The sequence below is a fragment of the Panthera pardus genome, unplaced genomic scaffold (assembly GCF_024362965.1).
Source record: "Panthera pardus isolate Hobbes unplaced genomic scaffold, ASM2436296v1 HiC_scaffold_3, whole genome shotgun sequence".
Classification (NCBI taxonomy): Eukaryota; Metazoa; Chordata; class Mammalia; order Carnivora; family Felidae; genus Panthera; species Panthera pardus.
This window is the reverse complement of record NW_026526876.1, coordinates 50,635,229-50,652,062: the sequence shown is the minus strand read 5'-3', so window position 1 is coordinate 50,652,062 and position 16,834 is coordinate 50,635,229. Positions and strand designations below refer to the sequence as shown.

General features: G+C 40.8%; 1 protein-coding gene across 1 annotated transcript; it reads left to right on the top strand.

The window, feature by feature from the left end:
• The first annotated feature begins 203 nt into the window (after positions 1–203).
• Positions 204–2,100, top strand: LOC109251966 (C-C motif chemokine 4). Its single transcript, XM_019423987.2, has 3 exons — positions 204–520; positions 1,031–1,145; positions 1,713–2,100. Exons 1-3 carry the CDS (start codon positions 445–447, stop codon positions 1,798–1,800), a joined length of 279 nt encoding a protein of 92 aa, XP_019279532.1. The 5' UTR covers positions 204–444; the 3' UTR covers positions 1,801–2,100.
• The last annotated feature ends 14,734 nt before the right edge of the window (positions 2,101–16,834 follow it).

The following is a 16,834-nucleotide window of genomic DNA, read 5'->3' as shown; positions in this document are numbered from 1 at the left end:
TTTCTGAAGGTGCCAACCACCAAGAGCAGCATGGTTCTCATCTACAAGCCTCTTCTGGTAGGTGTGAATGTTTCATCCTTCCTCTTGGGTTTACAATTCTCTCCACAGTCTTGATTGCTGTCTTTGGTGTACCACTTCCCTCTATGGTACAGCCCACTTCTTCTCCCTTCCTCCCCCCACTCCTCCATGATAACATAACACTGAGGAAGAGAAGTTGTGAAGAGCTCCTCACTCTCAGCTAGCTTCAGTTTCCTTATTGGCACCATGACATCATCTCTACCCTGGAAATTCCATTGCCTGCCTGTGCCTACAACTCTGTCCCAGGGCTCAGAGTTCCTATAAAGAGGGGTTCCCAACTCAGTATCAGCACAGAGCACAGTTGGGTTCTGAAGCTTCTGGGCTCTGCAGTCTCAGCTCCAGGAAAGCCTCTCCTCTGCCGAGACCATGAAACTCTGTGTGACTGTCCTTTCTCTCCTTGTGCTAGTGGCTGCCTTCTGCTCCCCGACGCTCTCAGCACCAAGTAAGTCTACTCTTCCAGCCATTACTTCTAGAGTCATGATGTAGGTAGTGCTGACTTTTCTAGTTAGGGCTGATCTAACAGTGGCATCTAGAGATTGGACAAAATGGAGCTGGGAAGGTTTCCAAGTAGCCTGCTATTAAATGTAGAATCTAGTAAACAGTCAGTAATAGTCAAGTTCCTGTTTTCTTAAGAAATAGTAACCAGTAGACTAATTTAAGTAAGTTCCTGTCTCTTTCTATGCCTTGGTTTCCCCATCTGTAAAATGAAGGAAGTTATACACATGCCCCAAGACTCAATCCAGCTCCAATCTTCTAGAATTCTTTCATGACATTCTCTTACAATCTTCTATTTAGAATAAGACTCCTACTTAGGGTGGGTGGGATTGGATACAAGGTACCATATTTTGGGATCTGGTAGCTCTACAGAGATGGCCACCGAATATCTATGATTAGAAGCCAAAATTAACAGGTCCTTGTAGAACTTCTATCTTACCCCTGCCTTTCTTTCCAGTGGGCTCAGACCCTCCCACCGCCTGCTGCTTCTCTTACGTCCTGCGGAAGCTCCCTCGAAACTTTGTAGTGGATTACTTTGAGACCAGCAGCCTCTGCTCCCAGCCAGCTGTGGTGTGAGTATCAACCCTGGGGCTGCTCTGAGGAGCAAGGGTGAAGGCAGGATTAGAAAGGGAGCTTGTTGGGGGAGGCTGGAATCAAGCAGTAGGGAGGCAGTTCTCAGGGCTGAATGAAGCTCTCCCAGAAGTCAGTGAGGATCAAGTCATGAAGTCACCTGCTGAGTTGTGGAGGGGGCTAGGTGGGAGCCAAGGGAGATGAAGGGAGTTTCTGGAGGAGGAAGGCCAGGAAACCAGGAAAAGTAAAAAAGATGGCAGGAAATGTGGGCTGATTTTTTAAACCATGCTTAGAAAAACATGTGGAAAAGTCATCGTTAAGGGCAATAGAGAATGAATGGGGAGATGTGTCCATATTAATTGCAAAACTCATTTGTTCTTAATCTGGGCAACCCAGAAGATGGAGCTAAATCCAGAGTAGAAGTAAAAGGAGTCTAGTTCTAGCACCACTCTAGGAAGGGTTTCCCATCTATTAGAGCTGTCCAACATGAACCATGGTCAAGCAAAGGAAGTTGTCTACTACAGGCAAGGTCCCATGGGATTCTAATCTGTCCATTCTTTGTTCCATAGATTCCAAACCAAAAGGGGCAGACAAGTCTGTGCTAACCCCAGTGACTCCTGGGTCCAGGAATACATGGATGACCTGGAACTGAATTGAGCGCTCCAGTCCAGGTGCAAGAGGTATCCAGGGAAGGTCACCTGAGTTGGACGTTTCTCAGTGAGACACATCTTCTCCACGCTCATGTTCTTCTCAGTAGCCGGTTCCTTCTCTTAATTTAATCTTATCATGTGCTGTATTATTGTATTTGGAGTCGTTTGTATTATTTGTTTTGCCAAAGGATACTTGTCCCCTATGGGGATGGTCCACCCTCACTCTTTCTCTGGTATTGTAGACATATGGATAATGCAGCTGATTCCATGTGTTTTCAAAATAAAATTTCTTTAAAAATGTAGACAATTTCTTTGCATTTTACTTTGATTTGGGGTGAAGGATATTGCCTGGTATTATGAATAGGGACAAACTAGTTTCCAAACACAGTAAGAATGAGCAATTACTGAATGCTTAATTGGGCTAAAATGTCTAAAGACATGACCTCATTCAACACTCTCTTTTATTTATTTATTTATTTATTTATTTATTTAAATGTTCATTTTTTAGAGAGAGAGAGAGAGAGGGAGAGAGAACGCGCGCGCAAGTGGGGGAGGGGCAGACAAAGAAGGAGACAAAGAATCTGAAGCAGGCTCCAGGTTCTGAGGTGTCAGCACAGAGCCTGACAGGGGACTCAAACTCATGAACAGTGAGATCATGGCCTGAGCTGAAGTCATATGCTTAACCGACTGAGCCAGCCAGGCGCCCCTATTTATTTATTTATTTACTTACTTATTTACTTTTTAATTTACATCCAAGTTAGCATACAGTGCAATAATGATTCCAGTAATTCATCCCCTATGTATAACAACACCCAGTGTTCATCCCAATAAGTGTCCTCTTTAGTGCCCCTTACCCATTTAGCCCATCCCCCCACCCACAACCCCTCCATCAACCCTGAGTTTGTTCTTTGTATTTAAGAGTCTCTTATGCTATGTTTGCCCCCCTCCCTGTTTTTATATTAGTTTTTCTTCTCTTCCCTTATGCTCATCTGTTTTGTATCTTAAATTCCACATATGGTAAAGTCATATGATATCTGTCTTTCTCTTACTGACTAATTTCGCTTAGCATAATACCCTCTAGTTTCATCCACGTAGTTGCAAATGGCAAGATTTCATTCTTTTTGATTGCCAAGTAATACTCCATTGTGTGTGTGTGTGTGTGTGTGTGTGTGTGTGTGTACCACATCTTCTTTATCCATTCATCCATTAATGGTCATTTGGGCTCTTTCTGTACTTTGGCTATTGTTGATAGTACTGCTATAAACATTGGGGTGCATGTGCCCCTTCGAAACAGCATACCTGTATCCCTTGGATAAATACCTAGTAATGCAATTGCTGGGTCATAGGGTAGTTCTATTTTTAATTTTTTGAGGAACCTCCATACTGTTTTCCAGAGTGGCTGCACCAGCTTGCATTCTCACCAGTAGTGCAAAAGAGATCCTCTTTCTCCACATCCTTGCCAACATCTGTTGTTGCCTGAGTTGTTAATGTTAGCCATTCTGACAGGCGTCAGGTGGTATCTCATTATGGTTTTGATTTGTATTTCCTTGATGATGAGTGATGTTGAGCATTTGTTCATGTGTTGGTTGGCATCTGGATGTCTTCTTCAGAGAAGTGTCTATTCATGTCTTTTGCCCATTTCTTCACTGGATTATTTATTTTTTGGGTGTTGAATTTGATCAGTTCTTTATAGATTTTGGATACTAACCCTTTATCTGATATGTCATTTGCAAATATCTTCTCCCCTTCCGTTGGTTGTCTTTTAGTTTTGCTGATTGTTTCCTTCACTGTGCACAAGGTTCTTATTTTGATGAGGTCCCAGTAGTTCATTTTTGCTTTTGTTTCCCTTGCCTCTGGAGATGTGTTGAGTAAGAAGTTGCTGCGGCTGAGCTCTAAGAGGTTTTTGCCTGCTTTCTCCTCGAGGATTTTGATGGCTTCACTGTCTTACATTTAGGTCTTTCATCAATTTTGAGTTTATTTTTGTGTATGGTGTAAGAAAGTGGTCCAGGTTCATTTTTCTGCATGTTGGTGTCCATTTTTCCCAACACCAGTTGCTGAAAAGACTGTCTTTATTCCATTGGATATTCTTTCCTGCTTTGTCAAAGATTAGTTGGCCATACGTTTGTGGGTCCATTTCTGGGTTCTCTATTCTGTTTCATTGATCTGTGTGTCTGTTTTTGTGCCAGTACCATACTGTCTTGATGATTACAGATTTGTAATACATTTTGAAGTCTGGAATTGTGATGCCTCCAGCTTTGTTTTTTTTTTTTTTTTCCGGATTGCTTTGGCTTGTCTTTTCTGGTTCCATACAAATTTTAGGATTGTGTGTTCTAGCTCTGTGAAGAATTCTGGTGTTATTTGCATAGGGATTACGTTGAATATGTAGATTTCTTTGGGTAGTATTGACATTTTAACAATAATCATTCTTCCAATCCATGAGCATGGAATATTTTTCCTTATTGTGTGTGTGTCTTCTTTAATTTCTTTCATAAGCTTTCTACAGTTTTCAGTGTATAGATTTTTCACCTCTTTGGTTAGGTTTATTCCTAGCTATTTTATGGGTTTTGTTGCAACTGTAAATGGGATCAATTCTTTGGTTTCTCTTTCTGTTGCTTCATTATTGGTGTACAGAAATGCAACCATTTCTGTGCATTGATTTTATATCCCGTAACTTTGCTGAATTCATGGATCAGTTCTAGCAGTTTTTTGGTGGAATCTTTTGGGTATTCCATACAGAGTATCATGTCATCTGTGAAGAGTGAAAGTTTGACTTCCTCCTTGCTGATTTGGATGCCTTTTATTCCTTTGTGTTGTCTGATTGCTGAGGCTAGGACTTCCAATACTATGTTGAACAACAGTGGTGAGAGTGAACATACCTGTTGTGTTCCTGGCCTTAAGGGGATAGCTCTCAGTTTTTCCCCTTTGAGGGTGATATTAGTGGTGGGTGTTTCATATATGACTTTTATGATCTTGAGGTATGACCCTTCTATCCCTACTTTCTTAAGGGATTTTTATCAAGAAACGATGTTGTATTTTGTCAAATGTTTTTTCTGAATCTGTTGAGAAGATCATGTGTTTCTTGTCCTTTCTTTTATTGATGTGATGTATCGCATTGATTGTTTTGTGGGTATTGAACTAGTTCTGCATCCCAGGAATAAATCCCACTTGGTCATAGTTAAAAGAATAATCCTCTTAATGTATTGTTGGATTTGGTTGGCTAGTATCTTGCTGAGGATTTTTGCATCCATGTTCATCAGGGAAATTGGTCTATAGACCTTTTTAGTGGGGTCTTTGTCTGGTTTTGGAATCAAGGTAATGCTGGCTTCATAGAATGAGTTTGGAAGCTTTCCTTCCATTTCTATTGTTTGAACACCTTCAAAAGAATAGGTGCTAACTCTTCTTTAAGTGTTTGGTGGAATTCCCCTGTACAGCCATCTGGTCCTGGACTCTTGTTTTTTGAGAGAATTTTATTACTAATTCGATTTCTTTACTGGTTATGGGTCTGTTCAAATTTTTTATTTCTTCTTATTTCAGTTTTGGTAGTTTATATGTTTCTAGGAATTTGTCCATTTCTTTCAGATTGCCCAGTTTATTGGCATATAATTGCTCATAATTGTCTCTTATTATTGTTTGTATTTCTGCAGTGTTGGTTGTGATCTCTCCTCTTTAATTCTTGATTTTATTTATTTGGGTCCTTTTTCTTTTTGAGCAAGCTGGCTAGGGGTTTATCAATTTTGCTAATTCTTTCAAGGAACCAGCTCCTGGTTTCATTGATCTGTGTGTGTGTGTGTGTGTGTGTGTGTGTTTCTGTTTTTGTTTTTGTTTTTGTTGGGTTTTTTTTGTTTGTTTGTTTTGGTATTGATAGCATTGATTTCTGCTCTAATCTTTATTATTTCCCATCTTCTGCTGGGTTGGGGTTTTACTTGCTGTTCTTTTTTCCAGCTCTTTAAGGTATAAGGTTAGGTTGTGTATTTGAGACCTTTCTTCCTTCTTTATAAAGGCCTGGATTCCCTCTTATGATCACATTTGCTGCGTCCTAGAGGTTTTGGGCTGTGGTGTTATCATTTTCATTGGCTTCCATGTACTTCTTAATTTCTTCTTTAACTTCTTGGTTAGACCATTCATTCTTTAGTAGGATGTTCTTTAGTCTCCAAGTATTTGTTGTCTTTCCAAATTTTTTCTTGTGGTTGATTTTGAGTTTCATAGCACTATAGTCTGAAAATATGCATGGTATGATCAATCTTTTCGTACTTGTTGAGTATTGATTTGTGTCCTAGTATGTGATCTATTCTAGAGAATATTCCATGTGCACTCGAGAAGAATGTGTATTCTGCTGCTTTAGGATGAAATGTTCTGAATATATCTGTTAAGTCCATCTGGTCCAGTGTGTCATTCAAAGCCATTGTTTCCTTGTTGATTTTCTGTTTAGATGATGTGTCCATTGCTGTTTAGTGGGGTGTTGAAGTCTCCTACTATTATGGTACTATTATCAATGAGTTTCTTTATGTTTGTGATTAACTGGTTTATATATTTGGGTGTTCCACATTGGGGGCATAAACGTTTACAATTTTTAAATCTTTTTGGTGGATAGGTCCCTTAATTATGATATAATTCCCTTCTTCATCTCTTGTTACAATATTTATTTTAAAATCCAGATTTCCTGCTATAAGGATGGCTACTCCAGCTTTCTTTTGGCAACCATTAGCATGATAGATGGTTCTCCATCCCCTTACTTTCAATCTGAAGGTGACTTTAGATTTAAAATGGGTCTTTTGTCCTACTAAAGAATGAATGGGTCAACCAGGCAATTAGAGAAGAAATTAAAAAATATATGGAAACAAACGAAAATGAAAATACAACAATCCAAACGCTTTGGGATGCAGCGAAGGCAGTCCTGAGAGGAAAATACATTGCAATCCAGGCCTATCTCAAGAAACAAGAAAAATCCCAAATACAAAATCTAACAGCACACCTAAAGGAAATAGAAGCAGAACAGCAAAGACACCCCAAACCCAGCAGAAGAAGGGAAATAATAAAATCAGAGCAGAAATAAACAATATAGAATTAAAAAAAAAACTGCGGAGCAGATCAATGAAACCAAGAGTTGTTTTTTTGAAAAAATAAACAAAATTGATAAACCTCTAGCCAGGCTTCTCAAAAAGAAAAGGGAGATGACCCAAATAGATAAAATCATGAAAGAAAATGGAATTATTACAACCAATCCCTCAGAAATACAAGCAATTATCAGGGAATACTATGAAAAATTATATGCCAACAAACTGGACAACCTGGAAGAAATGGACAAATTCCTAAACACCCACACACTTCCAAAACTCAAACTGGAGGAAATAGAAAGCTTGAACAGACCCATAACCAGCGAAGAAATTGAATTGGTTATCAAAAATCTCCCAACAAATAAGAGTCCAGGACCAGATGGCTTCCCTGGGGAATTCTACCAGACATTTAAAGCAGAGATAATACCTATCCTTCTCAAGCTATTCCAAAAATAGAAAGGGAAGGAAAACTTCCAGACTCATTCTATGAAGCCAGTATTACTTTGATTCCTAAACCAGACAGAGACCCAGTAAAAAAAGAGAACTACAGGCCAATATCCCTGATGAATATGGATGCAAAAATTCTCAATAAGATACTAGCAAATTGAACTCAACAGCTTATAAAAAGAATTATTCACCATGATCAAGTGGGATTCATTCCTGGGATGCAGGGCTGGTTCAACATTCGCAAATCAATCAACGTGATACATCACATTAATAAAAGATAAGAACTATATGATCCTGTCAATCGGTGCAGAAAAAGCATTTGACAAAAGTCAGCATCCTTTCTTAATAAAAACCCTCGAGAAAGTCAGGAGAGAAGGAACATACTTAAACATCATAAAAGCCATTTGTGAAAAGCCCACAGCTAATATCATCCTCAACGGGGAAAAACTGAGAGCTTTCCCCCTGAGATCAGGAATACAACAGGGATGTCCACTCTCACTGCTGTTGTTTAACATAGTGTTGGAAGTGCTAGCATCAGCAATCAGACAACAAAAGGAGATCAAAGGCATCAAAATTGGCAAAGATGAAGTCAAGCTTTCACTTTTTGCAGATGACATGATATTGTACATGGAAAATCCGATAGACTCCACCAAGTCTGCTAGAACTGATACATGAATTCAGCAAAGTCGCAGGATACACAATCAATGTACAGAAATCAGTTGTATTCTAATACACTAATAATGAAGCAACAGAAAGACAAATAAAGAAACGGATCCCATTCACAATTGCACCAAGAAGCATAAAATACCAAGGAATAAATCTAACCAACGACGTAAAAGATCTGTATGCTGAAAACTATAGAAAGCTTATGAAAGAAATTGAAGAAGATATAAAGAAATGGAAAAACATTCTGTGCTCATGGATTGGAAGAATAAATATTGTCAAAATGTCAATACTACCCAGAGCCATCTACACATTTAACGCAATCCCAATCAAAATTGCATCAACATTTCTCGAAGCTAGAACAAGCAATCCTAAAATTCATATGGAACCACAAAAGGCCCCGAATAGCCAAAGTAATTTTGAAGAAGAAGACCAAAGCAGGAGGCATCACAATCCCAGACTTTAGCCTCCACTACAAAGCTGTCATCATCAAGACAGCATGGTATTGGCACAAAAACAGACACATAGACCAATGGAATAGAATAGAAACCCCAGAACTAGTCCCACAAAAGTATGGCCAACTAATCTTTGACAAAGCAGGAAAGAATATCCAATGGAACAAAGACAGTCTCTTTAACAAATGGTGCTGGGAGAACTGGACAGCAACATGCAAAAGAATGAAACTAGACCACTTTCTTACACCATCCACAAAAACAAACTCAAAATGGATAAAGGACCTGAATGTGAGACAGGAAACCATCAAAACCTTAGAGGAGAAAGCAGGAAAAGACCTCTCTGACCTCAGCTGCAGCAATTTCTTACTTGACACATCCCCAAAGGCAAGGGAATTAAAAGCAAAAATGAACTATTGGGACCTCATGAAGATAAAAAGCTTCTGCACAGCAAAGGAAACAATCAACAAAACTAAAAGGCAACCAACGGAATGGGAAAAGATATTTGCAAATGACATATTGGATAAAGGGCTAGTATCCAAAATCTATAAAGAGCTCACCAAACTCCACACCCGAAAAACAAATAATCCAGTGAAGAAATGGGGAGAAAACATGAATAGACACTTCTCTAAAGAAGACATCCGGATGGCCAACAGGCACATGAAAAGATGCTCAACATCGCTCCTCATCAGGGAAATACAAATCAAAACCACACTCAGATACCACTTCACGCCAGTCAGAGTGGCCAAAATGAACAAATCAGGAGACTATAGATGCTGGAGAGGATGTGGAGAAAAGGGAAGCCTCTTCCACTGTTGGTGGGAATGCAAACTGGTGCAGCCACTCTGGAAAACAGGGTGGAGGTTCCTCAAAAAATTAAAAATAGACCTACCCTATGACCTAGCAGTAGCACTGCTAGGATTTACCCAAGGGATACAGTACTGATGCATAGGGGCACTTGTACCCCAATGTTTATAGCAGCACTCTCAACAATAGCCAAATTATGGAAAGAGCCTAAATGTCCATCAACTGATGAATGGATAAAGAAATTGTGGTTTATATACACAATGGAGTACTACGTGGCAAGGAGAAAGAATGAAATATGGCCCTTTGTAGCAACATGGATGGAACTGGAGAGTGTGATGCTAAGTGAAATAAGCCATACAGAGAAAGACAGATACCATATGGTTTCACTCTTATGTGGATCCTGAGAAACTGAACAGAAACCCATGGGGGAGGGGGAGGGAAAAAAAAAAAAAGAGGTTAGAGTGGGAGAGAGCCAAAGCATAAGAGACTGTTAAAAACTGAGAACAAACTGAGGGTTGATGGGGGGTGGGAGGGAGGGGAGGGTAGGTGATGGGTATTGAAGAAGGCATCTTTTGGGATGAGCACTGGGTGTTGTATGGAAACCAATTTGACAATAAATTTCATATATTAAAAAAAATAAAATAAATAAAATAAAATGGGTCTTTTATAACCAGCATATAGATGGATCTTGTTTTCTTTCCATTCTGTTACCCTATATCTTTTGATTGGAGCATTTAATCCATTGAAATTTAGAGTAAGTACGGAAAGATTAATTTATTGCCATTGTGTTGCCTGTAGAGTTGGAGTTTCTTGTGGTTGTTCTCTCGTCCTTTCTGGTCTTTTTTGCTTTTGTTGCTTTTGGTCTTTTTTATTTTGTTTCACCTTTTCTCCCCTCAGAGAGCCCCCCTTAAAATTTCTTACAGGGCTGGTTTAGTGGTCACAAACACCTTTAGTTTTTGTTTGGGAAAATTTTTATCACTCCTTCTATTTGAATGACAACCTTGCTGGATAAAGAATTCTTGGCTGCATATTTTTCCAATTCAGCACACTGAATATATCCTGCCACTCCTTCCTGGCCTGACAAGTTTCTGTGGATAGGTCTGCTGTGAAACTGATCCATCTTCCTTTGTAGGTTAAGGACTTTTTTCCCTTGATACTCTTGATACTTCTTCCCTTGTCTGTGTATTTTGTGAATCTGCCTATAATATGCCTTGTTAATGGTAAGTTTTTGTCAAATCTAATGGAAGTTCTCTGTGCTTCCTGGATTTTGATGTCTGTGTCTTTCCCCAGGTTAGGAAAGTTTTCTGCCGTGATTTGCTCACATAAACCTTCTACCTCTTTTTCTCTCCATCTCCTGGGACCCCCATGATTCAGATGTTATTCCTTTTTAATGAGTTGTTGAATTTTCTCTCTTATATCGTGCTCTTTTGCCTTAGTCTCCCTCTCTTTTTCTACTTCATTATTCTCCATAAGTTTGTTCTGTATATCGCTGATTCGCTGCGTTACTTCATCCATCCTTGCCACTGTGGTAGGCATTCAAGATTGCATCTCAGTTATAGTATTTTAAATTTCGTCCTGACTAGATATTACTTCTTTTGTCTCTGCAGAAGGGAATTCTGCTTTTTTCAACCCCAGGTAGTATTCTTATTATCATGATTCTAAATTCTAGTTCAGACATCTTGCTTGTATATGTGTGGATTAAGTCCCTGGCTGTCATTTGTTTCTTTTCTTTCTTTTGAGATGAATTCCTTCATTTCATCATTTTGGAGGAAGAAGAAGAATTAATAAGATAAAAAATAAAAATTAACAAATTAAAAACAACACAAAAAAATGAGATAAAGGATGCTAGATCCTAGATATGTTTTGGTCCGGTTGTTGAAAGAAGCTTTATGGAATAGAGAGAAAATAGAAAGAAAAGAGAAGGGAAAAAAAAGAATAAAAAGGGAAAACGTTTGAAAAAAAATGAATACAATGAAATAGAATGAAATGATGAAAGTAAAATGAATTAAAAATTTACAAAAAAGTAAAAAGTATAGTAGAAAAAATTGAAGAAAAGTCTTTTTAATAAAAACAGAAAATAAAAATAAAAATTTCTCTTTCTGTATTTAAGAATAAGAAAAGAAAAAATAATTGAATAGATGGACCAGTGAACAGAATGAAATATGATTGAAATTATACCCAGTTTACCCTAGAAGTCAAATTATGGGGCACTTTATAGTCTGTAAAGTAAGCAGATGGAGAGACTGTGGTGTTCCTTAGAGCATAGCTGATGGGGCTTGGAATGGCGACTCCATTCTCCACTAAATGGTGCTGCTCAGCTTACTGGGGTGGATCGTTTTGGTGTGTGTACGTGTGTATCTCATGCATGGGAGAGGTGAAAATGGAGTCACCCAGCTACCCAGTCTCTAGGATCATACTCTGTGCTCTTGCCCACCAGCAATCAAGCACCCCTCCTTTATCTCTGACTTCCATCCACTCCCCACTTCTACATTGTCTGTGACCAAGCCATCAGCCTGCCAGGAGGCACCTCCCTCCTGAGTTTTATCTCAAATGGGACTATGTTTCCAAACCCCTCACTTCTGAGGGCCCTGCAGCTTTGACCCACTCAGACCCTCTGGGGGAAGGCCTAAGCAATGGCTGGGTGCTGGCCCACCCCCAAGAACGTTCATGTGACCGTGCTGCTGCAGATGCCCAGAGACTGTGGCCAGGTGCCAGCCCGCCCCAGAAAAAGTTCATGCAATTGTGTAGCAGCAGCGTTTCAGGGATTATGCAAATCACAACACACATCTGGTGCCAGGCTTCACCACTCTTAACATCCTTGTTCCAACACCAGCAAACGTGGCTGTTCTCTAGGGTCCACTGGGACCTTTGCCTGTGGGAGGGGGCCATACAGCCTCTACCAAATGTCCTCTCAGCAGGGGAACTGCCTCTCCCCATGTGGCCTGAGGACCCGTTGAACCTTGCTATCTGCTCCTGGGGATTCACCCTTCCCACCCAAGCTCCACCAGGTATCAAGCTGCAGAGTTTCAGACTCTGCGCTCCCTTGTTTACAGAGTCTTAATGGTATTTACACCCTCTCCTTTCTCTTTTCCCTTTCTTCCTTTCTTGTTAAGTCCCTTATGGGTGTTTCCACTCTTTCTCTTTCTCTCCAGCTGTTTTTTGGGGGAGTGCTTTTCCTGTACTCTCCCCCCTGTCTACATATTCTTTCCGCAAGCAAAAATAGCTCCCTACCTTCCATAGCCTCTCTCTCCCCCACTTCACCTCTTTGTATTGTGTACCTGTTGAATTCTATGGTTCAGGTCATGCAGATTGTTGTGTTAATCCTCAGATAATTTTCTAGATGTGCAAGATGGTTTGGTGTTGATCTAGCTGCGTTTCAGGCATGAGAGAAGCAAAAAACTTCCATGCTGTTGTGCTATCTTGACCCCTAGCTTTCAATGGGATTTAACACTCTTATCAAGTAGGGACTGGTTATCTCCAATTTTATAGATGAGGAAATGGAGGCACCAGGGTGACATGACTTGCTGAGGCTCATAGGTCTGCTTGGGGAGCATGATAAAAGGATGATCAGAAAAGATAGCTGTGATGCTACAGGTTATCATTCCAGAATTTTGTAGGGAAGTTGTAAATAGCAGCACAATATAGAGGGAGGAAGCAGTTCAGAGTCAGAAAAGTGGGCCTGTGTAACTTATATACATAATATTAGGAAAGTCATCTTACTTATTGGACCTCAATTTTCACACCCTTAAAGTGTAAGCTTCAAAGGCTGTTGTGAGGTGACGTGTAAATTACCCATCATGGGGCCTGACATATGAGAGATTCTTTCCTCCTCTGACTCTCGGTGTTTTCACTTAAGATGGGCATACTGTCTATCCTCCTAGGGTCATCATGTGGATTAGGTTAGTCACTCAGTTCTCTAAAGCCCAAAGCAAAGTGAAGTGTTATTGTGTGGACAGAAGAATCATTCTGGAGGGTTGTGGTAATAACCTAGAGTCACATACTGTCTCCTGAATTCTTCAATCAGAACTTCCTCTTACATGGATCAGAGAAAACATGACCCTGAAATAGAATTACATGCACAAACCTTTATCTTAGTCTATTATCTAAAACCTTGATTTTAGTCTATTAACTTTTGGGGGAGCCTCTCAGACTATCTGGTCCAACTAATTTTATGGGAACTGAGAGCGAGGGACTGAGAAGTGACTTGCTGAAGACCACCCAGCAAATGTATGACAGAGCAGGACTCCAGTCAATGCCAAATCCAAGGTTAGTCCCTTTACCTACCCTGCTTCTTGTGACATGTCTTTGTGGTCCCCAAAAGTATGACCCATTCTGTAAGTAGAATGAAGAGGTGGCTACCTTGAAAATCAGTTGAATGTTCTATGTCCAATGCGAAAGCAGAACTTGGACGATATGTCTCTCTCAGGCCAACAGACAGCTCCCTTCCTTGCCCTGCAGTTAGCCATCCCCATCATCCCAGAGCCTGACTGGTCTTGGCTTCTGCTTTTCATCTGCTATATCTGAGCTGTCCAATATAATAACCCCAAGTGGTTATTTAAATTTCAATTAAATTTAATTAAAATTAAATATGATTTTTTTTTATTTTAGAGAGAAAGCACATGAGCAGGAGAGAGGGGCAGAGGAGAGAGACAGAGAAAGAGAGAGAATCTTAAGCAGGCTGCATGCTCAGTGTGGGGCCCAATGTGGGACTTGATCCCACAACCCTGGGATCATGACCTGAGTTGAAATCAAGAGTCTGACTCTCAACTGACTGAGCCACTCAGGTGCCCCTAAAATTAAATACAATTTAAAATTCATTTCCTCAGTTGCACTAATCACATTTCAAGTGCTCACTAGCTATGTGTGTTTCGTGGCTGCCATGTTGGACAGTGTAGATATAAAGCATTTCCATCATGATAGAAATTTCCATTGGACAACACTGTCCTAAAGGCATAGTGCCTAAATTAGTAAAGGGAGAGGGAGTTGGAAGTAGGCCAGAAGGTAGGATGTGGTCTTTGGTGAAAGATACACAACTCTATTCTGAGGTAAGGGCTTGGGAGAGAAAATGGATAATCCCCAGGCCTGAGACAAGGTACAGATCGCCATGGTAGGCTGAATAATGGTCCCCAAGGTATCCACATCATAATCCCCAAAACCCGTGAAGATTGTCTTATACAGAGAAAAAGACTTTGCAGATGTGATCAAGTAAAGGATGCTGAGGTGGAGAGATTTACCTGGATTATCTGGCTAGACCCTAAATGTAGTCATAAGTATCTTTGTAAGAGAGGGCAGAGGGAGATTTGACTAAAGAGATGAAGGCAATGTGATGACCAGTGCTATGCTGCTGGCTTTGAAGAAGGAGGAAGAGCCCACAAGCCAAAGAACATAAGAGTGCAGTTCTAGAACCTAGAAAAAACAAGGAAATGGTTTTTCCCCTAGAACCCCAAGACCAAGGGAAGCCCTGTTTGCAACCTTGATTTCAGCTCAATGAAACAGATTTGGATTTCTGAACTCCAGAACTTTTTTTCAAAGTTTATTTCTTTATTTTGAAAGAGATAAAGAGAGAGAGAGAGAGAGAGAGAGAGAGAGAACACATGGGTGTGCAACCAGGGGAGAGGCAGAGAGAGAGGGAGAGAGAGAGAATCCCAAGCAGGCTCTGCATTGGCAGTTCTAGGCTTGAACTCACAAATCAGGAGATCATGACCTGAGCTGAAACCAAGAGTCAGACACTTAACCAACTGAGCCACCCAGGCACCCCTGAACTCCAGAACTTTAAGAGAATAAATGTGTATTGTTTTAGGGCACCAAGTTTCCATTAACGTGTTATAGCAGCAATAGAAAACTAATACAATCACCAACTGAAGAGTCACCAACAGTGACCGCCCCTCCAGCTGACTGTGGAAGGGAACAGAACATTCTGAAAGGTGAGACAAATTTCCTTGCAGGAGAAACCCAGGGTGAAGTGGACATATTCCAAGGTGATGGGCTATAATGAGGCAAGGCATCTCAAGAGGAGCGTCTGATCCCACAGCTAAGTATGAAGGTTGAGGCTTCACCAAGGGTATAAACCCACCAGCCAGGTTAAGAGGAAACTTGACCTGGCTCTCTGAGTGGGGAGGGGTGGTCTTGGATTCCTATCTGGAGGAGTCCATCCTCTCATTTGTCAAAGGAAGCCCACGGTAGAGCCACAACTTAACTCTGGTCTCACCATTAGAGAGGGTAGGGTTAGGGCCACAATCTGGGTCTCCTTCCTCACAATGGAGCCTTTTCCCCAACACCTCCCTGCCCCTGAGCAAATTGGAAGGGAGGAACTCAGCTCCACAGAAGCCCCAGCACTAGGGAAGGCTGCAGGAGACCTGGATACCCTGAAAAAATGCTTCACCCAGGAATTACAAACACAGCACAGAATCCTCTCAGTGGGGCAATGTGGGACTTCACCTGTTGCACAATAAGAGACTTGTTTTTTCCTTTCTCCTTTTTTCAGAAAACTTCCTTTTCTTAGCCTGAGGCCAGGGAGTTGGTATCTGCTTGCCTGAGTTTCCACTTGTTTCTCCATGTTTCTGGGTGGTGGCCAGGACCAGAACAGATGAAACAGGACAGGAGATGAGAGCTACTGTTGGCGGAGAAACCTCTGAAAAAAACACAGCCCTGTGTTTTTCTACTGTCTTGTAGTGTCTGTGTCCCCCATTTCCCTCTCCAGATTGAGGAGTGGCAAGTCTGTTTCTTCATGTTCTGGCTCATGCAAATTTTCTGTTCTCTCCCCATCTTATTCCAACCCACAGTCTTCTATAAGGCTCCCATGATGTAGACATTTTCCTCCTAGGAGGGCAGGAGCTGACCCAGTAGAAGCCAAGATGAGGATACAAGGTGAGCCACAAATAGTGGAAGAAACCACAGTTCTTCCTGATGGCTGAGACCAGTGACTACATGGTGGTTTGGGGCTGCTTTCCACACACACCCTTCACAGACCAGAAGGTCTGATCTTCTCTCTCTTTTCTACTTGCTTCCACCTATTCTCCCTTCTAAACGCCTCTCCTCTTGGGTTCACACTAAGTCTAGGCAGACAGGAAAATGGAAAAAGATGTAGGGATTGAGAGACAAATTTGTGAATGCATTTTTCTACATTTTAAATAGTTTCACTTTTAGATATATGATAATTGTGTGAAATAGATACATTCAGAATAAAAGAGAAGCTCACTTTTTTTTTTCAGGGAAAGATAGGCATGATCCCAACAGGATTGTCTGGGGACTCCCCTCTTCTATCAAAACACTTCTAATGGGAAGAATGGCACAATTGCAAGGAAATCTTTTCTCTGGGTTCGATTAGCTTCCTCAGAATCTCAGCACGTGTGCCCCTTGGCTCCTCAAGGAGATCTTAGTTATTTACAGTGACTCTTGATTCATCTCAGGGAGTCCTCTCTTCCCTCCTAGAGGCTGGAAGGTGAGGGGCACCAGTGCTTACCAAGCTCCTCATCCTGTCAGGCACTCTACTGCATGGGTTTCACACAGTCTTCTTTAATCCTTGCAAAAATTCAAATAGATATTATCCCCATGTTAAAGATGAGAAGACTGAGGCTCTGTGTGAGGGCACTGGTTTGATCTTATTCTTCTCATTTGT